At 32.7% G+C, this 14795-nt stretch overlaps 1 protein-coding gene across 3 annotated transcripts in view; it reads left to right on the top strand.

Annotated features, from left to right (window-relative positions):
- Positions 1 to 14795, top strand: part of IQCM (IQ motif containing M) — a 494659-nt gene that overhangs the window by 79857 nt on the left and 400007 nt on the right. For all 3 annotated transcript variants that reach the window (XM_031941659.1, XM_031941660.1, XM_031941661.1), the window contains one exon: positions 4783 to 5017. In XM_031941659.1, coding sequence (XP_031797519.1) covers positions 4783 to 5017 — 235 coding nt within the window. The remainder of the gene's footprint in view (positions 1 to 4782; positions 5018 to 14795) is intronic.

The following is a 14795-nucleotide window of genomic DNA, read 5'->3' as shown; positions in this document are numbered from 1 at the left end:
TTTCTCTGACCAATAGTGTCAATGTGCATTTCTAACCTTATTACTCCTTTTCTTGCAGTTCAGATGTAATGGGCATTTTTTCTGTTCCTCATGCCATTTCTGCGTCTTTGCAGTGATCATCCTTCATGCCTGAAAGATACTCAATCTTACCTCCACTTCCCAGAATGCCTAGCTTCCTTCAAGCCTCAAATAAATAATATTAACTACATGTAGTCTTTTCAGATCCCACCCCAAGGGCTAATAATACACCACTTCCCAAACTACCTTGTATTTAATTACTTTGCATTTATTTGTACTTATCCTGAATATATTTATGTATATAGTTATCTCCCTTTTAGAGTATAAGCTCTTTGGGGGTTGGAGCTGTTTTGTAAGCAAATGACTCAATAACAATAAGGTCTTTTCTATTCCTATGTCTATAAAATGATAAATTCAATTTAATATCAGTAGTGAAATATGTTGAATAGATAATAAAGCAAAGAGACTAAAACATATAAAATGAGAAGCAAGATGATAATGGCAGAAGAAACAAAAATTGAACTGAGTCACAGCAGTGGCAATTTGAATAATTTTTCCTTAGGTAGTATTGATCTCTATGGAACCCTAGTCAGGGATCTGGGTCATGTTATATTTTCTAGACCTTCTCCCTTTATCCTGCTTAGGCTGGGGTTTCTTTTTTAATGGGAATAGAACTTATTATCCCCAAGGTGTGAACATAAACCATACAGAGGAAATGGAGAGTTTCATGAAGTAATAATGACAAGACTTGAGAGGAAAGTAATCAATGATTATAAGAGTAATGGCCTAATAGATATGGAGATAGATTAAAAAATTTTTCTTACTGAAGAGATAAAAGGGGAGAAGCTGGTATGTTCTTTCACTATATTTTGGTTCACACAAAGAAAGCAAAAAACTCAATGAAACATATCAATCACCTAGTGATAGCAGAACTGGATAAGAAAACGGACAACTTAGAAAAGAATGAAAGAGAAGACTTTCTTTTTATAGAATTAACTGTTCCAAATACATCCCACAGAATACTATCTATAGCCTTTGTTATAAAAAAAAATTAAGGGAATTTTAAGGAAAATGTAAAATGCTCTATAAGGACAGCTATAATTATGTGTATATTTGAAATAGTGCCCATCAGGAAAGAGTTGTAAATTAATTCTTATCTGGTAAGAGTTTCTGAAGTGATTCCTTTTATAGTTAGAATTTGCATTGACAAGTTGTAAAATAAACACTTTCAGAGAAATAAATGCTCAGACTAATGTGGCTCACTGGGAGATCTTTGCAAAATATCCACAGAAGTGTTAATAACTATAGAGCCTGTAAGTTTGTCTATCTTGGTTTTCTCTGGTCATAAGTAAAATTCAAAGGACTTTCAGAGCTGATAAAGTAGTTCCCCATTTTATGAGATTTGTGAACCCCTTCATCCTTCAATAGCTCATCTAACTATTGTGATCTTCATAAAAATAGTTCTCTTTTGGCAAAGTAAAATCTGCCTGAGAATTTCCACAGAATATTTCTTTAGCAGGTATTTGAAATTTGTCTTAAGGAAAAGTTTAAGATTGTCCAATATTTTTCATTTTAGAGCATTACACAACTATTGAAACTCAGCAAATTTATACACATATATGTATATGTATGTATGAAGGCAGCTAAGTGGAGCAGTGGATAGAGTTCTTTCTGGGTTTAAATTTGACCTCAGACACATATTAACTGTGTGATTCTGGGCAGCTCACTTAACCATTTGCCTCTTTTCTCCTCTCTAAATTGAGCTGAAGAAGGAGATGGCAAACGAGTCCAGTATTTATGCCAAAGAAAATCCTAAATGGAGTCACAAAGAATCAGACATGACTGAAATGACTGAGCAACTATACCCATTTACACAGAAATATACACACATACTTAAAAGATTAAACATATGTCCTTTTTATTTCAGGTACTTCATTCAGATTCAGTAAATAGAATATTATTCTTGGATTAAAAAAGCCCTTCCATGTGAAACTGATTTGAAAGCAAATTCTTGGGCTCAACCTAGAATGTTTTTTAACAAGATAGTTAGTTCTTATGTACTCAATGCCTAATAATTCAGGAAACAATCTGAATTCTTATCTGGGACATATTTGGAACAGGTCAGGTAGAAATGAAGAACAGAAACAAGCATTTATTAAGTATTTTCTGTATGCCAGGCACAATGCTTAAGGTTTTCTTTGCAAATATTATTGCATTTGTTCTTGTGATCCTTAAGAGCTCTGAAAAATAATTTAAGAATAGAGTTTCAAACGATAATTGTGGTTGGTATCACCTAACTTAGATTCATTGATATAATGTGGCTTTTCTAAGTGTGGCCTTCGTGGATAGTAACAGAAACATTCTGATTTAACATCTGAGAAGGATATTTATCTTTAATTCTAATAAATACAGTATTTAAACATATGGGAAGTCCTAGAAAAAAGATCCTAGAGAATGTTAGCATTTTCCTTAAAATAAATATGTATTATTAGAATACTTCTGCACATATTCTAGCATTTAAGAATATAATTGTCTTGGTGTTTACCCTTCCATCTATCCTGGAAAACAAAAATGAATATTTTTGGACTCTTTAGAAAACAACTTGCTCTTCAAGAAGCTTCAAGTTGGAAGGAGCTTTGGATGATCATGTGGTCTTAGACAGATGTAACTAATATTTCTGTTGTTTGGGACAAATACCATAAGATGTTCTTATGGGAGAGAGGTGAGTGGGAGACAGAGAAAGTCATGGAGAGATCTCCCTATCTGGAATGACAAAGATTCCTAAGGAGAATTCTAGACCTTAAATATCATTCACTAGAACAGAAAGGCATTCATGCTGCTACCAGAACTGCTATTGGGAATGGGATCAGGGAACAGGTGAATCTTATAGGAGTTCACTTAGAGGGTGGCTGCCTGATGAATAAAAAGGAGATATATGGTAGCTTAGTTTATTTTTACTAATTATATCTTACTGTTAATTATTTCTAGCTCCTGAAGGAATATAAGTGCTGTCAGTATTTTCTAAATTTCAATACTCCTGACAGAGCCTTAGTTTCCCATTTTCTTAAAGCTCTGTAATGTAATTGGAGATGCCCCCAAATCTAAGAAAACGAATACCCCAACTCTCCATAATAGTCCAAGTTACTTGTAATATAATATCACGTGTACATGATGTATCCTTGTCAATAAAACTCTGTGAGGGTGAGAACTGTTTCATTTTTTGTTTTTATATCTCTAATGCCTAGGATAGCATTTGGCACATAGTAGATATATAATAAATATTTGTTAAATTAAATATAGGGTTTCTTGGGAGTATAGTAGGAAACCAATAGACTCAAGTCTCTTGTCTTAAATAGTTAATTTTATTCCAGCTTATAAATATCTAGGGATTTAACTACAAAATTCTATACTTTGGGTTGCTTTCCAGTGAGAAGGTATGTGTTATCCCCTTCTCTATTCTGATATATGCTTTGGGAAATCTGTACAAGTTGTGCTGTTAATGTGTCAGCTTCACTATAGAAAGAGATGTCAGGAGTTTTGTAGTTGATGGAAATCTCAAAATTTTTTGAAGTTATGACTTTTTTTTTTTTTAAAAAAAAGAGCCTTAAAATAGTGTTTATAGGCTTTTAAAGAAATGCTTTTATTACTCAAAAATATCTTTTATAAATGAAAAATCCTATTAAGAATTAAAATGATATTCAATTCATTTGATTGTTTCCTTACTGTGGGGAAAGAGAATTGATTAAAAAATATGGTTCTTTATATATAAACTCTGTATATATATATATATATATATATATATATATATATATATATATATCTGCTCATTGGTATAAGATCATTTCTTTAAGGGGTGGAGCAGAATTGGTGAAAGTAGTAGGTTTTTTTTTCACTCTACTTCTAGTATTCTTCAAGAGGGAAAATGGAGAAAGCCAACTCCACTTCTAGTTATAAAAGGTAAAATCTCTGGGAAGACATGAGGGAAGCTGAAAATCTCCACCATGTCCTTATTCCCAGCTTTCTACACCAACAACTTAAGGGAATTTCCCATTGGGTAATAGCTAGGACATTCTTAATTGAACTGAGTTTTCTTGCTCTCAATGGGGAGCTTCTTCACTCTGTGTTGTCTGGTATGTGTTCTTCTTTGTACCTTCTTGGATTTCTGTTTTACCACTGATTTGGAAAAATAGATTTTCTTGGTTGAGTTCTATATTTATGTGGAATTGGTATTTTGTGGAAAAGGGATAAAATCTTGGATATAAAATTTGGTGTCTTTCTTCTTCCAGTAAGAAAGTAATAATTAGAAATTGGATTGAATTTGATAACATCCTCCAGAAAAATAGTATTTAAAGGGCCAGATAGATGTTTTTCTAATCTAGCATTTCTCCTTTCTATGGAAAACAAAGAAAACAAAGAGTGGCCAAAATTCTGACTCCAACTTCCTGCTTCTCCTAGCAGGAATTAAAGTATCCTTTGAAGAAGAATTGGGGGAGAAGCTAGAGATGTCCATTTTTGCCTCCATTTTATCACAGGACAACATCCCCATACTATCTGTGTTCAGTTTATCATCTTAGTTGCCTAGTGCATTGTTAAGTGATTTGCTTAAGATCCTAATTCAGAAACAGTACTTGAAGTCAGGACTTCCTAGCTTTTCAGGGTCACTGTCAATATACTTTTTTATGATGTTTCTCCTCCTATAGAAAGAGAAAGTAAAAAATGATTGGATCTTGGTTTTAATGAGAAATTATTTTGTTTCATTCACAGGATTCAGTTGGAAGTATCTCTTCAATTCAAAGCTTGAAAAGGAAAAAATTATTTTCACAGTTTAGAAAGATACCTTTTGCAACAATCCCAGATATATCTTCATCAGAAGAGAGTGACATACCCAAGACTTTTTACAGAAGCACCATTAATGAGACCAGTTCAGAAACTGATTATTTTTCATGTCTAAAGTTTCCAAATGTAAAAGGCAGCTTTGCTAAGAAAACTGTTAACCAAGGTAAGATTTGGACGCTTCCATGCTAATCCTAATGACTTGTTGCATAGAGGTGATTCTGAGTTCTCAAAAATTTATATGTACTAGCTATTCTGACAAAGTTGGAAAAGTTTTGAGTATGAACCTGACAATGGATTGTATAGCTGACTTTCATTCCCTTGCTTCTATTTTTTTCATTCTGTTTTAGTTAATATCAGTTTTCACCTCTTTCTCTAAATTCTTCATAGTCATTATTTATTAAAGCAAAACAATTTCTATTACATTCATATCCCACAATATGTTCAACTGTTCCATAGTCAACAATCACTGATTTTGTTTGTTTGTTTTCTTAGTCAAGAATGTGCTGCCATGCATATTTTTGCATTTAGGAACTCTTTGTGTGCTTATTTATCTTTGATTTTCTTGAGGTAAATGTCTAGTATTAGGATTGGTGTGTTAAAGGGCATACATAAATTGTTTAATGAATTCCAAATTATTTTCCAGAATGGTTGTGTCAATCTATTGCTCTGCTAAGTATATGAAGGTGGCAGTTTTCTCACTGACTTCTAATCTTTGTCTAGTTTGGAATGCTTTTTTTTTTATTTTGCAATAATCTAAAAAAAATTTATAACATTGATATATTTTCTTCTTTAAGCATTTTATTGCATTCATAAATCTAATTAAATAAGAGCTTTCTCCTCTTTTGATATAGTTTATATGTGATTTTCTTGGTTTTCCTTTTTTCTTGATTGATTAATGTTTTTTATTTTTTGTGTTGTTCATTTGCTTTTTAAAAATATTTTTTGGGGTAATCATATCTTTTCTTTAATTTTTCTGGTTTGGTTAGCATGTACATATGTGTAGTAGGTTCTGATAGTTTTTATTCTTTCTATGGTGAATTCATCTTTTTATTTTTGTTTTACTTTTTGTAGCTTGTTTTTCTTTCACAATCAACTGTTTATTGATCTTGTTAACTTTTGTAAAAATTCGTCTTACTTTCATAATTTCTATAATCTGTTTTTAATTTTTCTTCAAATTTCCAAAATCTCTTTTTTTGGATTTATTTAATGTTTCTTAAAAGTTCATTTTCTAACTTTTTGAACTACATATGTGGAATATTAGTGTTTTTTTTTTCAGGTTTTGTTATTTGTTTTCAGAGAGATAATTTTTCCTTTGAAGATTGCTTTACCTATTATACTCACATTCTTTTTCTCATTGTTATCCTTTTATATAATTATTAATTATTTCTGTGGTTTCTTTTGTGACCTATTAATTATTCTTTGTTAAATATTCTGCATTTAAGTCTGTATGTTTTCCTTATGTCCACAGTTTTAATTATCAGTTTTAATGTATTACAGTTTGTAAAGTATGTGTTTGTTATTTTTCCCTCTTCACATTTATTTTTTCTTTGTATACTCTTTCAAAAGGAATCATGTGATCTATGAAATAGTTATATATTCCTTATCTCATTTAGACTATATTATTTTTTCAACTTTTATTTTCCCATCATTTTTAGCAAAATTTAGCAAAAAAAAAAATACAATTTGATGAAACTATTTCTAGCCATATGAAAAGATGCTCCAAGTCATTATTAATCAGAGAAATGCAAATTAAGACAACTCTGAGATACCACCACACACCTCTCAGATTGGCTAGAATTACAGGGAAAGATAATGCGGAATGATGGGGGGGATGTGGTAAAACTGGGACACTGATACATTGTTGGTGAAATTGTGAATACATCCAGCCATTCTGCAAAGCAATTTGGAACTATGCTCAAAAAGTTATCAAACTGTGCAAAACTGATCCAGCAGTGTTTCCACTGGGCTTATATCCCAAAGAAATCTTAAAGAAAGGAAAGGGACCTGTATGTGCAAGAATGTTTGTGGCAGGTCTCTTTGTAGTGGCCAGAAACTGGAAACTGAGTGGATGCCCATCAGTTGGAGAATGGCTGAATAAATTGTGGTATATGAATATTATGGTATATTATTATTCAGTAAGAAATGGCCACCAGTATGATTTCAGAAAGGCCTGGAGAGACTTACACGAACTGATGCTGAGTGAAATGAGCAGGACCAGATCATTATATACTTCAAAAACAATACTATATGATGATCAATTCTGATGGATGTGGCCACCTCCAACAATGAAATGAACCTATTTAGTTCCAATAGAGCAGTAATGAACTGAACCAGCTACACCCAGTGAAACAACTCTGGGAGATGATTATGAACCATTACATAGAATTCCCAATCCCTCTATTTTTGTCCACCTGCATTTTTGATTTCCTTCACAGGCTAATAGTACACTATTTCAAAGTCTGATTCTTTTTGTACAGTAAAATAACTGTTAGGACATGTATACTTATATTATATTTAATTTATACTTTAACATATTTAACATGTATTGGTCAACCTGCCATCGGGGGGACGGGATGGAGGAAAGGAGAGGAAAAATTGGAACAAAAGGTTTGGCAATTGTCAATGCTGTAAAATTACCCATGCATATAATTTGTAAATAAAAATATATAATAAAAAAAAGAAATTACACAATTTGGTACATATATACTTAATAATGATAATCTTTTATTGTCTGTGGTGTTTCTAAGTATAATGTATTTGCCTATTTATTTGTCTTGAATATATCAACTTTTTATTATTGCTTTGTCTGAAATCACAATTGTTATTGTTGCTTTTTAGGGAATTATTTGAAGTCTAGTGAATTGTGTTCCAGTTTTCATCTTCATTCTACATGTTAGATTTTTTTATTCATCTTGTCTTTCACATTTTAAAAAAATTGGGAAAGTTAATCAATTCACATTTAAGTTTATAATTGGTCATATACATACATTTTCATTCCATAATTTCTTTACTGAAATTATCATCTTTTTGCTTTTTAAAAATTTGACCTCTGTGGCTATCTTTGCTTATGTTAATTTGATCTCAAACTTCTCCCACATACTTTCTCAACCATCATAGTTCTCTTTTTTGTCTCATGTTTCTTGTTTACTTGGAACATTATTTCCTTTCATTTTTTGTTTTATTTCCTCTCTTTCTTCTAATTATTATTAAAACTTCACTTTTTATTCTCCCTTGTCTCAGTCCATATGTTACTACAGTTGAATTCTCCTCAATCTCACTATCTATCTGAAAACATCCTCTAAATTTAAATTGATAACTATTGGAGGGTGTCATGGGCCAGAACTCTGAACTTGAAATAAGCATTCTTACAAAATGTTACGTCAGTGGAATTGATGAGACAATGGTTATCTAATTTAGCATGGTGCTTAATAGTTCTCTAAGTTTAGAATGATTGATTTAATTTTACAACAAATAATGGTTTCCTAGTGATATAATGATTGGTTTCTACTCAGTGTAGAGCATTGGGAGCTCAAGCTTTCAGGAGAGGAGAGATTCATTCCATCTTCGGTCAGGCTCTAGGTGGCTGACCTGGCCTCCTGCGTTTCCCTCTCGGAGACCAAGGCTACTCTGAAGGCCACATAAAAGGTAGCTGAGCACCAGGAGAAGGAGACAATAAAGACTTTTGGACTTTAACACTTGGCTATTCTTGTGTTGATTAATCTGCTGAAAAGAAGGCTGCCCCAGAGACTTCCAGAAAACCAACCAAGAATATTACAGGAGGGGATGGGTAAAATTGGGATACTAATTCATTATTAGTGGAATTGTAAACCGATCCAACCATTTTGGAGTGATCTGGAATTATTCCCAAAGAATTACTAAACTGTCTATACACTCTGACAAAGCAATACCACCATCAGGTCTGTTTCCAAAAATGATTAGGGAAAAAGAAAAAGAACCTGGATGTTCTAAAATATTTATTGCAGTTCTCTTTGTGGTGGCAAAGAACTGGAAATTGTAAGGATGCCCATCAATTGGAGAATGACTGGACAGGTTGTGATATATGATTGTGATGGAATCCCATTGTACTATAAGAAATGATGAACTCAGTAATCCTAAAAAAAATATGGAAAATCTGGTACAAAATAATGAAGAATAAAATGAGCAAAACTAAAAGCAATTTAAGAACAACTTTGAGAGACTAAGTAATTTTTATTATTATAAATATCCAAAGTAACTACAAAGGATATATGAAGAAAGATATTAACAACAGAAAAAAAAACTAAGAAACAGAAACATATAAACTGGTTTTCCCCATAATTCTCCTTTATCACACTTATTTTTTTCCTAATTTTTCTTCTACCTCTCTTGCTTGATTTTAAAAATCCTTTTCGAACTCTCTTATGCAACTTGAAACCAATTCATATTCCTTTTGGGGATTTTACATGTAGGCATTTTGCCATTGCTGTCCTCTTCTGAGTTTGTGTTCTAATCTTCTCTGTTACCATAGTAGCTTTCTATGCTCAGGGCTGTTATTGTTTTTTTTCCCCCTCTCTTTTTTTAAAAGTTAAAGTTTGCTCCTAGGCCATAGGAGACACTCTCTCAAACTTCTTTTGTGGGGAGACTAAGGCCTTGTCACTGGCTTTCCACACTGGAGTTGGAGGTATTGGTGTCTTTTCTAATCCCTTGTACTGGGATGAACTAGCCTAGTCATATTTGATTTGCCAGAATTCAGGGGCTTCCAATTTGTCTTCTGCACTGGGGCTGGAGGCCTCAGAACTGGCTTGCTGAGTAGGTTAGAGGGCTCTGAGCTGCTGATTTGTGCTGCAACTAAGAGTCTCCAGTTAGACTGTTTACACTGGGCATGCATTGGGTCATGCTCCCCTTTTCCCAGGGGACAATAAGCAGACATTTCATGAAGTCCTTCTACGTTGAATTAAGCAGAAAATTGTTTTGCTCCATCTTTTTAGGGGTTTTGTCACTCCAGAATCTGTTTAGAGACTTTACTAACATTATTTTTTGGGGAAACTGGGGAGACCTCAGGGAACTTCCTGGCTTCTCTCATTCATCTTGATTCTGTCCCCTATATCTTGAAATCTAATCTTCTATTCATGGTTCATAAACTTGCATATTCTTTATTAATTCTCCTGAGAGAAGTCTCATCTTCCTGAGTTCCTATTCATTTATCAATGTGATCACAAATCACCATTTTTTGATCTTTTTTTTTTAATATCCTTTCTGACCCATTATTTATTTACATTTTTCACTTGAGTGACTTTTCTCTGAAGTTATACCCCCACTTGCCCCTCCCTTCCCACTTCTCCCACCTTGATTTATATCTAAATATGTTTTTAATAAGAAATATTTCTTCTGATTTTTAAAAATCTTATGGCTTTAGTTCTTTAGATAATTTTGTGCACAGATGATCTCCTTTTGTACTCTCTTGGCCTTTTACTAATTTTTTTAAAATTGCATTTGAAACTAGTTTTTCTTGACATAGAATAGTGCGAGAGTTGATTATATTGTTTTGTATTTTCTTGTTAATTTTATTCATTTGTTGTTTTTGTATTTATCTCATTTGAAGTAATTTCACATTGAATTGCCTACTTCCTTCTCATTTCTTTTGAAGAAATGGAACATTTTCTTTTTTTTGTTGTTGTTGAAAGCCCATTTATCATCACTGAGTAGACTCAGATTTTTAATTTTTTGAGGGGTGGAGGGAGGAGCATTTACTTTTCTTTTTGAAATGTAATACTCTTCTATTCTATTTTTCATAGAGAAATAAATCCCTAACCTGTTCAAATTTATTATCTCTGTAGCCAAAGATTTCTTCCTTTGATGCTTGCAATATTTATTTTTTGACATTGAAATTTTGAAGTTTAAACATTACAATCCTTACTTATTTAAGCTTGACATATCTCTCTCATGTAATCCATCAAACATCACTAATGAATATTTTGCCCTCTGTTCTCAGTACTTTTACAAGTATTACTAGTATTGTTTTCTCCTATTCAGACCACCATAGTGGTCCAGTTTTAAGGCTTTCATTGTTAGGAAGGGTGCAGATATCTATTCCTAAGTCTCTTTGCTATCTACAACTTTGATGGGATGATGATAGGTAGAGTGACAGACTTCCTCTTCCTTTAGCAAGATGATTGTTTCTACTTATTTATCTTCCTCTCCTTTGATGTCCTAAGTTGTTTACCCTTTCTGGTTGCAGGGTTGGCAAGTATAGTGCTTCCCTTTTCCCTATGGCTTTCTCTAAGTAATTGCCATGGAGGAGTGAGTGGATGATTATTTCTGTGTGATTACTAAGAAGAAGTGCAATAGATACAACTCCTGCCAAAATTTGAAACAGAAGCATAGATGAAATACTAGATAGGATCAATGGGCTCCTCACTTGGTTCTAGTCTATTAATTTCATATTGTATGGAAATATTTTTCCGTTTTCTTGTTGCAATTTTAATTATTTTCCTCAACTGTTCTACATATGATTATTTAGGTCTGAGTTTATTCAACTCAAAACTCATTTTTTTTCTGATTTTTAAATGCAACAGAAGTTTTAATCTAAAATAACAATGAGTGAAATAGTAATATTATCCTGAAAATAATAGTTAAGTTTTTATTGTCATAAACTTTGCTAATGGAGGCTGAAATAACATAGGAATCAATGAGGATGTCAAGAATATATTTTCTTCATGTCTTACCTCATCAGGGTTTTTCCTTCTTCTCTTATTGTTATTTCATTGTTTTTCAATATTTTCTTCTTCAGATCATTTGACAGATGAGAAAATTGAGGCAAACTGGATTAAGTGAATTGTCCACAGTTACTAAGTGTATGAGATTGGATTTGAATTTAGGAAGATGAGTCTTTCTGACTGTGAACAAGGAATTTCGTCTAGTTGTCTTTTTTTCTTTCTAGTTCTTCCTTAATCTTCCAAGCCAGCATTGTGAACTTTTATTCTACTCTTGGGATGATATATTTTATATCATATATATCATACATATATATATCATATGTATATGTATATATATGTAATATACCATCTCACACAGAGAATTAAATATACATATACAATACACACAAAAACACACATAAATACATACAATATATATAATATGCATATATATATATATATATATATATATATATATACACATATACAAAAGGAAACTTATCTGTACATACATATATGTATACACACAGGTGTGAAGACCAAGTTAACACCCTGGATACTTTAGAATCAGCCAGAATCAGGATAAGCAAAAATCTTTGGTCTTTATTCTTGGTTGAAATGAGAGGAATGGACCCATGAATCTCCTCTTCCTCACTCCTCCAGGAGTCACACTTGCTTGTCTTACTCCATCCTCTAATCCCTCCTCCAAATGTCTCTATACACCAACAGATCAAGCCAGCACAGAATAGTAGGGTGGGCCATTTTCCAAGTATATGCTAATAGAGTATTGTCCAATAAGTAATTAGCCTTAAGTGCTCAGCTGTTCAAGTGCATCTGCTCAGTTTCAGCCCATTACACTCAAGTACACATAATACAAATATACACATACATATACACACATACATACATGCATGAAGTTGGTATGAAAGGATCTGGGTTCAAATCCCAGATCTACCACATAGTACCTATATAACTTTGGACAACTCATTTAACCTGTTTAGGCCTGAATTTTCTTATGGAATAGAGTGAGACTTTCCCTGATGATGGATCTATTATCCTTTGAACATTTTTCTCTGTCTCCATAATATGGAAGTATTGTAGAATCCAAAACTATGGGCACCTTCCTTACTCCCCAGATAGATCTTCACTCCTTAGATAGATTGCAGCCTTACTCCCCAGGTAGATTGGATGCTTGGATGTGGCCCACTCTATGCTGCTTAATTTAAGTAAAGTTGGAAAATTAAATACCCTTTTGTTTGGCAATTGTATATGCCTGTGCATAAGCAGTAGTTCAACTTCCCCCCTAATGCATGCAACTTGATTTATCACAAAATAAACACCTTTATGTCATGGGGGAAGAAGGGAGAGGAAAGTTTTGATATTAGAATGTTCATTTATGGAAAATAACACTCAAAAAACTGTTCTTCATTGTATACGTCCCTCCTACATATTGTAGCATAGGTGGCTACCTATCTTGCTTCTCCTTTGTCTCTGCTCTTTACAAAGGCTCTTTATCTGAAAAAGATTGTGACTTTATCCTCTCTTGCTGCTGTTTAGGATGCAACTTGAGGGAATTTTAGTTGATGTCAGCCTCCTTTATGTTCAATCACCTTTGTTAAAAGGCACATTTCCTAGAAAATTTATTAAAATATTATTGAATTAGGTGGGTTGATTAATTGGACTCAAATAATGTTAATAAAAATATCAAAGTCCCCATGCAAGGTAGTGCTTAAGGCAGTACCATAAATCTTTTTATCTTTGAATTTAACTTTGAACTAATTTTTGTTAATGAATTTTATTAATGAATTAAAAGTCAAAATTGGCGTGCTTATCCAATATTGATATGGCACAAAAGGGAGGTACAGTTATTAGCAGAAATGAATGACAGAATAACCCACCTATCAAGAATATCACAAATAAAATAATTTAATATAGGTTGGATTTGATAATTTTAAAGTCCCCTCCAACAGAGTGATTTCATGATTATCTGTTTTTAAATGTATCATTGCAATAGATTTTATAGGCTCATCTCTGAAGTTCAAACTAAAATTAAAATATTTTATTTTCTAAAGTTTTTATCTTGAAAACTGGTCAATTAAATCTTTACCTTGAAACTATCTTAAAAATAGGACACCTCCAATAGTTATTATTCTGTAGCACTATGACCTAAGAGAGATATCAATTGTATTAAATTGAAACTCAGTGTAATCTTTATTTGTGAGACTATGGGAAAAAAGTAAATCTGAGAGTATTATTGGCTCTGTATCCAAGTGCAGAACACAGAGACTATCTTGCATTTCTTCTTTCCCCTTGAAGTTTATACCATGCATATTTGTGTGTGACTTTTTTTTTGAAGTTGATACGAAGATAATCATGTTAACACAAATTGTAAAGATGCAGGTTTCTCTATGAACTATGTAGGCAGTATTGGTGGTGGATTTGATTAATGCAAGGAATTTCTGGTGTTGTGACTCCCTCTAACTCTGTACAGGAAGAACTGACTTTTGTTTATAGCCTTATAAAAGGTTCCATCTTATTTAGAGTAATACAACCAATGTATCTGAGGCAGGTCTTGAACCTAAGGTTTTTATCAGTCAAGTCCAGTTTTCTATTATCTGTGCCATGCTCTTTCAGAAGTAATAAATTATAAAATAAAATTCAGTGGATTAAATTATCTCTAGTTAATGTTGTTTTATGTTTATTTATGGAGAGACAGTGTGGTCTGGTGGCTAGCAAGCTGACCTGAAAACCAGAAAGGCAGATTTAAGTACTACTTTTTTTAACACTTCATGTAATTCAGGAGAAGTCACAAATCTCAGTTTTCTCAGAAATTTTCAGTCTGGCTTACTCTAATTTGTCTAAAGGAGGTTTTCTACTCTTTGTTCTAAGATAACAGATTTTTTTCCTTTCTTTTTTCTCTAACTTTCTCTATCTTTGATTTCCTTCAGAGGACCATCTCCAGTCATCCTGATTTATAGCTTGCCACTAGACCCAGATAGCTTTAGAGAAAAAAAAAAACTAAGGCAGGTGACTTTCTTCTTCATTTAAATCCAATAGCATCATCTCTCTGATGTCATGGTCATTGTTGAGAATGAAAGATAAACAACATTTTCTCTGAGGAAATGGCAAACCATCACAGTATCTTTGCCAAGAACACCCCAAATGGGGTCACTGTGTGTCAGACACGACTGTGAAATAACTGAACAAGAACAACAATTTGTAGAGACCAGGATATTTTTTCCTATCAGGTCTTATTTGGATTTATGA

This window comes from Sarcophilus harrisii, chromosome 6, assembly GCF_902635505.1.
Source record: "Sarcophilus harrisii chromosome 6, mSarHar1.11, whole genome shotgun sequence".
Classification (NCBI taxonomy): domain Eukaryota; kingdom Metazoa; phylum Chordata; class Mammalia; order Dasyuromorphia; family Dasyuridae; genus Sarcophilus; species Sarcophilus harrisii.
The sequence above is the reverse complement of the archived record's forward strand: the minus strand, read 5'-3'. Positions and strand labels throughout refer to the sequence as shown.